The sequence below is a fragment of the Colobus angolensis genome, unplaced genomic scaffold, assembly GCF_000951035.1.
Source record: "Colobus angolensis palliatus isolate OR3802 unplaced genomic scaffold, Cang.pa_1.0 Scaffold67, whole genome shotgun sequence".
In the NCBI taxonomy this organism is placed as follows: Eukaryota; Metazoa; Chordata; class Mammalia; order Primates; family Cercopithecidae; genus Colobus; species Colobus angolensis.
Window position 1 is genome coordinate 6,471,265 of NW_012120376.1, and position 7,458 is coordinate 6,478,722.

A 7,458-nucleotide genomic window follows, 5' to 3' on the forward strand; every position below is an offset into this window, starting at 1 on the left:
AAAAAAAAAAAAAAAAAAAAGGCTCCAGCCCGGCACTCACGGTGACTCACACACGGTGACTCACACCTGTAATCCCAGCACTTTGGGGGGCTGAGGTGGGCAGATCGCCTGAAGTCAGGAGTTCAAGACCAGCCTGGCCAACATGGAGAAACCTCATCTCTACTAAAATTAGGCGGCGGGAGGCTGAGGTGGAAGAATCACTGGAACCCGATAGGTGGAGGTTGCAGTGAGCCTAGATCACACCACTGCACTCCAGCCTGGGCGACAGAGTGAGACTCCCTTTAAAAAAAAAAGAAAAGAAAAAGAAAGAGGCTCCAAGACCTCAGAGACCAAAGCCCCCACCTGGGCCTCAGCCCCAACTGGCCTGCAAGGAGTGAGTGCTGGGAACCAGTTGAGCAGAGGAAGAAAGCCTAGGTATACCTCCCAGTCCTCAGCACTCCACTCTGGTGGAGGCCGCTTGGTCATTCTTTTCCTGGGCTCCAAGGGGGCTGAGAAGCCCCTTCCTGCTCCCACCCGTTCTGTGTCTCAGGTGGCCACTGATCTCAGAGACAGCATGGGCTCGAGGACAAGATGGATAGAGAGGCAGAAGCGGCCCGGACCAGGCCCAGGCCATCAATTATCTGGGGCAGGGGTGAGTGGGGGTGGCTGGGAGTGAAGGAGACAGAAAGGAAGCAAGAGGAAGAAATATGGAGATGCCGCTCCAGCGAGGGGAGCAGGCAAGAGAGGAGCTGCATGTCAGAGTGTGTCAGTCAGCCTGAGCTAGCCGCCACCGCCGTGTGCTGTGGCCCTGACTGTGCACAGGTCCCGTGGGGGGAGGCAGTACCGTGTGTGTCAACCTGGGGTTCTTGTGTCTCTGTTAGCCCCAAATGGTTGTGTGCATGTGGCCTGTACATATGTGTGTGTGGCTGTGTTGGCTGTGTGTCTGGGTGCCCATGGATATGAGTCTGAGGAGCCTGTGTGTGTGTGGCTGCTTGTCGTGGCTGCATGTCTGTTGTGTAAATCGGTGGTGACTATGTGTATGTGCCTGGATTGGCTGTGTGTGTGTCAATTTGTGGAGTGGTGTCTGTGTGGCTGGTGTGGTTGTGTGTCTGGGTTGACTGTATGGCTGTGTATAGCGGTCTGAGAGTAGCTATATGTGGTTGTCTGGAGGTGTCACCTTTCCTGTGTGAGCCCCTGTCATCCTCTGCCCAAGTATCAAGCTCTTTCTAAAGGGGGTGTATCCGTAGTCATAGAACACGTGTGGTCTTGCTGTGTTCTGATGGGGACAACATACATGCATGTCACTTATATCTGAGTGGTCTCTGGGGAGGTATCCCACACTGGCCCGCAGGCTGTGCTGTGGGTAGGTAAGGAGGCCAGGAAGCATGGGTGCCCCCCTCTGTTTGCCCACACCCATGTGTACACACTCAGTGTCACCGGGGACAGGAACAGCAGAGCCAAGCTGCTGGGCTAGAATCTCCACCGCCTGATCCCCGTCCCCGCCGCGCTGCGATCCCGGGTTATTAATGCTGCCGCCACCCGCTCATCATACATATTTATCGCCCCCCTCATTCCCCCTTCCATCCATCCCTCCTCCCAGCCCAGGTGAGGGGGCGGGGGTGGCAAGAATGATTGACTCCCACAGACAGGCTTAAGCCGGCAGCTAACACCTGGAGGGTGGGCCTTAGAGGGGGTGGAAGGAGGGGTCCCAGGGTACAGTGGGAGGGAGAAGAGGTCCCAGAAGTGGGCTTGCAGAGGGCAGGGCCTGAACCTGAGAGGGCACTGGGGGAGGGAGGTTAGGTTTCCTGGGAAAGCCGAAGGGTGGAATCACTGTTCTTTCCAGAAGCCCAGTCATCCAGGTCCCCACTATCCCCATGCTGTCAGATGTTATGACCCCAAATGCCTCCAAGCCATCTCCTCCCAGCAGACCAGAGCACCCCTGTGTCTTGTACCCAGTCAGAACCTGGCTGAGGTGATTCAGGCCAGTGACTTCTACCAGGCAGGGGCAGGGGGTAGAAGTCAGGGGCTGGGGAGGGGAGGAGGTTCAGCAGGGTAAGGAGAGGTGCGAGGGTGTCACCCCCATCTCTGATCTTAGACAAAGTGCCGTCTGTGCTTCTCTGATCCTGGCAAATCCCCTGGCTTTGGGCACTCCCGCCCCCACCCACTGCTGTAGACAGCCAAGACAAAAAGGAAGAGTTGGGGGGGCACGGCTGAAGCGACCTTGTGGGGGAGTTCGGACAGGGAGGGGTGAGAGTCTGTGAGGAAACGAGCCGAGAAATGGGAACATGGAATAAAATAAAATAAAATCCTCCCTCTGGCTCCCTTGATTGCTCATGCTCTCTCTCCCTCTCTTGCGTTGTTTTTTCATCTCTCCCCATTCTCTCAGTCTCTTGTGTCTCTCAGTCTCTTTTCTCACTGTCTCTGTCTTAAATTTCCTCCTCCTGTGATTCTGATTTTCTCCCTCTTTCTGTCTGTGGTTTTCTCCTGCCGTCCTTCAGGCTGTCCGTCTTCAGCGACATGGGGGGAGGTGGGTGAGTCGGGAAGGTAGGTGGTAAGGAGCTCCTCTCTGCCCAGAGCTCTTGTCGCCCACTTTCATGGCTGAGGGTGGGAGCAGGATGTTGTCCGAGGAGGGGTCCCCCTTGCTCCAGAACTGGCTTAATTAAGCTAATTGGGCGCGGTGACATTTGCGGAGGGGAGAGGCTAGCGCTGCTGTTGGCGCGGGGGTGGGGTGGAGGTGCGCGGCAGCTGGGGGGGTTCAGCAGGCTCCTTCAGGCCCATGGTGGGGGCAGGGGGAACTGCACCAGGAGCGCTTTGCCCCCGAGGCAGCGGGCCCACGCACCTGCGGGGAATTGAGGTGGCCTCCTGTTGTTGGGGGCAACAAACTCCACTTCGAGGAGTGGCTCTTTGGGGATGACACTGCTGAGATTGGGGGAGGATCAGGCTGTCAGCCCCCCAGCCGCATTGCGGGGTGCACCTCCCCTGGGCCTCCAGACTGGCCGGTTGCTTCTCCCCTGCCACCTGGGTCAGGCAGGGTGCTCCCAGGATCTGGCTGGGGGAAGGGACAGTACAGGCCTGGGCTGGGAAGGGGAGAAAAGAGCATCCTGAGCCCCTGCACCTAGAAAGAGGCAGGGGTGCTGCAGTCGGGGCTGGTGGAGTCTGGCTGGGAACCAGGGATAGAGATGTGGGTGAGGACAGAGGTGGGGTGGACAGGACAGCCTGGGGTGAGGACTGAGACAGAGAGGGAGGGGGACTGGGATGGGGTACTGGGATTGGGGACTAGCAGGCACAGATATAAGGTACAGGGATGAGGATACAATAAGGATAGGCCTGGGGACAGGGATGAGAAGGAGAACAGAAATGGTGGCCAGGCGTGGGGCAGAGACAGAGATGTGGATGGAGTAAGGACCAGAGGAGTGAAGATGGGCTACAGAACAGTCCAAGAAGAAGCATGGGGACAGGAATGGTGGATGAGGGATAGGGACAGGGGACAGGCAGGGATGGGGTCAGGGTGGGGGCAAAACAGAGATGAGGGATTCGAATGGTTACTGGGCAGAAACGGATGGATGCAGAGACCCAGGAGATGGGGATGGGAGACACGAAGGAAGACTGGAATGGGAAATGGGGGACAAGGGAAGACACAGGAGATGGGGACAGAGACAGGGGCTGAGGACAGGTACGGGAGAGGAGCCAGATGGCAAGGCAAAGACCAGGCAGGATCAGGCTGTGGGAGGGGGCCAGGCAGGTTGAAGCAAAGACACCTCTTTCCAGTCCCTACCACGGCATGAGGGGGCGGGGACTGCTGGTGGGGTGGGGTGGGCTCTGCCCTTGGGCTGGACGCCCCCTCTCTTTACCCCCACCTGCCTGCCTTCTCTTGGCCTGCCGCGCAAGGCTCACCGTTATCTGAATTTTGATTTTATTTTATTTTATTTTATTTCCCTGCTTCCTAGAGCCAGCGCGGTCCCCGCGGGAACGGCTGCCCCCCGCCCCCCGCCCCGCGCCTCACTTTATTATTGCAATAAATGTGCCTATAAAGGCGCCGGCTCCGGGGCGCGGTGGGGGTTGGGGGGAGCCGCGGAGCGGGGATGTAATTTCCCGAAGCCGGAGCCGGAGGGGGAGTGGGCGGGGTGGAGGTGGAGGAGGGGCAGGCGGGGGAGAGGGGGAGCCGCGCCAATTTCCAGCGCTCTAGGCAGCGCTCCCTGCTCCCCATCCCCACTGGGCAGCTGCTTCCCACCCCACGCCCTGCGACTCCTGCCTGCGCCTGAGCCCTGGGACCCCTCTCCTATGACCCTGCCCCATCTCTGTTGCCCTGTCCCTCGTGGATCCCACACATCTTGAGTTGCAGGGCTAGGTCCAAAGTTCCCCATCTCCTTGCCAATTACTCCATCTCTGACCCCTGTGAGGTCCCCCCAGTTACCTGCTTTCTTTAGACGTTTGTGTTGTCTCTCTCCAATTACCTCGTCCCTGACCCCTCTTTGCCTTGCCTCTGTCCTTATTACCTCACCTCTTCCCCAGTCACCCGCTCCTGGGTCTCCAGCTCCTCAACCCATCCCAACCCTGACACTCTAAATTCTCCTTTCTGACGCGTGCCCCTCCTATTAGGAATGTGAAGCTTCCACTGCAGGCTCTGGCCCAAGGGAGCTGTCACAGCAGGCCCTCCCCTGTCCCCCTGGCCCAGCTGCGGCCCCTGATTACCCCCAAATCCCCGGCAGCAGCTCTGGGCCCTAGCCCAGGCTGTGCGTGCCTAAGTGGCCCAGCCAGAGATTAGCTGGGGGGCTAGAGGAGGGTGTGGAGGCAGGAGCTGGTAGCTGGCTGAGGGGCTTCGACCAGCCAGCTCTGACAGAATCAGGCCCAATCCTTTCCTGAGGTGGGATAGAGCTGGCAGGTCCCACAGGGCCCCGCCCCTGCCCTCCCCCAGCTAATTAGTGATTAGTGATTAGTGACTATTGATCACCTGCTGCTTCTCCCAGTAGGCAGCTGCTTTGGCAAGAGGTTGGGGAGACAGAGACCGAGAGGGAAAGGAGTCAGACTGTATGAGAAAGATCCTGAAGAATCCCTGGCTGAGAGGCCAGAACCCCAGAGGCAGTGGAAGCCTGGAGTCCCAGGCTCTGAGAGATGGGAAGCCTGGAGCGAGGAGGAAGGGAGAGCAAACCTGGAGGAGGGTGAGCAAGCAGGACGGGAGAGGCAGAGGTGTCAGCCGTTCATGGTTAGGGTTGCCAAAGAGTTGCCCTGTAAACTGTCCCCTACCTACCTCTTACCCAGGATCAGCCTCACCTTTCGTCCACTCCCAGTGCTGGCACCAAGACACCCCTGAGCATGCACACACATAAGCCACACTCAGATACATAAACACATCCTGAGACTCACAATCTCATAGCACACTCAAATGCACTCACAATCACAAGCACACAGAAACACACTCACAAACCCCAGAGACTCATACAGACAACACATGGGCCCCAGCACACAGATGCACCAGAAACCCCAGGGAATACACTTGAATACACCACTCACAAGTGCACAGAAGCACACACAAGTATTTGGACACACAAACACTTCTATACACATACCTCGCCATGCAGTTATGCATATCTATACACCCGCAGTGTGTACACACGTAAACACATTCTCACATGCACATAAGCTGGACTAAACAGCAGATCCACTCTCCCTGTTGACTCCAACACGGAGGCCCCACAGCTGCAGCTCTCTCACACACACTCAGATAGATCCCATCGCTCATATCCTCCCGCTCACTCTCCCTCAAGTCTCCACCAGATGTTTCATTCCCCCTCAGGGGGCAAAGGAAATTAAACCAGATCTGTCCACAGGGGAGTTTATTTGCCGGGGAGAGTGGAGATGAGGTGGGAGGAAGTGGAAAGGAGGGGCAAGGGAATGCCATACCTACCACCTTTTGACCCCAGGCCTTCACCCATGGGTGGGTGGGTGGGCGGTAGGGCACAGACCCCCCCAGCCCTCCAGTCCACTAAGGACAGAACTAGGCAGCAAGTCCATGAGAAGCTCCTGCTAGTGGAAGCAGTTTTCATGGAGGGGCTCCTCTGCCTACCTTCCAGCCCCTCAAGGTCACCAGGCAGGGCTGGGAGGGCCAGGGAGTTCTAACGCTAGCTTCACTGGGGCAGCCCCTGCCCTGCTGGAGTTTGCCCAGTGTGATTTGGCTGAGCAGGCAGAGGTCCAAGTGTTGGGGGGAGAAATATACCCCTTCTAGACTCTACAGAGGCTGGGGGTACAGAAAGTGAGGGTTTGGGGAATGACCTGCCTGCCCCCAAATTAGGTAGGTCACAGTTGGGGGGCAGAAAACAGGGAAGACATAGGCAGGGGAGGCTGGTAGAAGGAAAATGAGGGACTGGGGTCTGGGCCCCCCACTGAGGGCACACACCAGGGGCATAGACAGATGGCTGCACTGTGAGGCAGGCACTGGCACTCACTCATGCAAAGCCAACACCACACGCCACACCAGTATACACATGTAACCTGGGCCCCAGTACTGGATAGCCAAGTCTGGCTTCCCTGGACACATGAACACAGGTGCACACGGTGACCCACGCCCTCCACCCAGTACATATGAGCACACCATGTTCGCGGGTTGAAGCCTCCAAGTCAGGAAGGAGGCAGATCCAGTCTGAGTCCCCTTAGCCTCTGGCTCTTCGCCCAAGAGCCTCAGGGAAACAGGCCTTGGAGTGGGGCTGGAGGCAGAGGGCACGGGAGGAGAGACTCCCCTTCCAGACAGCCTCCCCCTTCAGTGGGGCACGAGACGGGGGTGTGTCTGTGAGGTCGTGCAGGGGAGATGGTGTCTTCGTGGGAAATGTGATGGGAGGCTGGCTGTAGCCAAGTTCAGCCGTGTCTGCCTGAGTCCGTGTGTGCGCGTGTGCTCGGGCCATGGATGCTCCCGACACGGAGCCCACCTGGCATGGTGACAAGTGCAGAGAAGAGAAATGGGAAGGCGGGGGTGGATGGGTGGAAGGACAGACAGACAGTGAGGCAGGCGAGCGAGACTGGCGCGGAAAGACGGCAAGGCTGACACCCTGCTGGCTTGTCTGTCTGTCTCGCACTCCCGCTCTGTCTGGCGCACTCGCGGGTCGGGCTTCGTCCCCTCCCCCGCCGCGCCTGAAGCCGGCTCCTAGGGGGACCTCCGCCCGGCACCCTCTCCAAGCCTCAGCCAACTTGCGCTAGGAGAGTGCCCGTCCTGAATCGGGCAGTCTGTCTGTCCGCGTCCCCCGAGCCGCGCAAAGTTGGGACGCTCGGAGCTGGGGGCGGGGCGGGCGCACGGAGCCCCCAGCACACTGGGACCTTCGCGTCCCGGACCCCCGCGCTCGCGCCCCAACCCTGCCACCCTTACCTTCTTAAGGAGCCACGGGCCAAAGAGCAAGAGGAACCATTCCGGGAGCAGCCGCATCTTCTCTAGCGGCTGAGCGGGGCGGGCGGGGCGGGTCCCGGGCAGGCGGGAGCCAGGCCTAGGGGCGC

At 58.8% G+C, this 7,458-nt stretch overlaps 1 protein-coding gene across 1 annotated transcript in view; it reads right to left on the minus strand.

Annotated features, from left to right (window-relative positions):
* Positions 1 to 7,452, minus strand: part of NXPH4 (neurexophilin 4) — a 9,749-nt gene extending 2,297 nt beyond the window's left edge. The window contains exon 1 of the mRNA XM_011926053.1: positions 7,334 to 7,452. Coding sequence (XP_011781443.1) covers positions 7,334 to 7,390 — 57 coding nt within the window. The 5' untranslated portion in view covers positions 7,391 to 7,452. The remainder of the gene's footprint in view (positions 1 to 7,333) is intronic.
* Between the last annotated feature and the right edge of the window lie 6 nt (positions 7,453 to 7,458).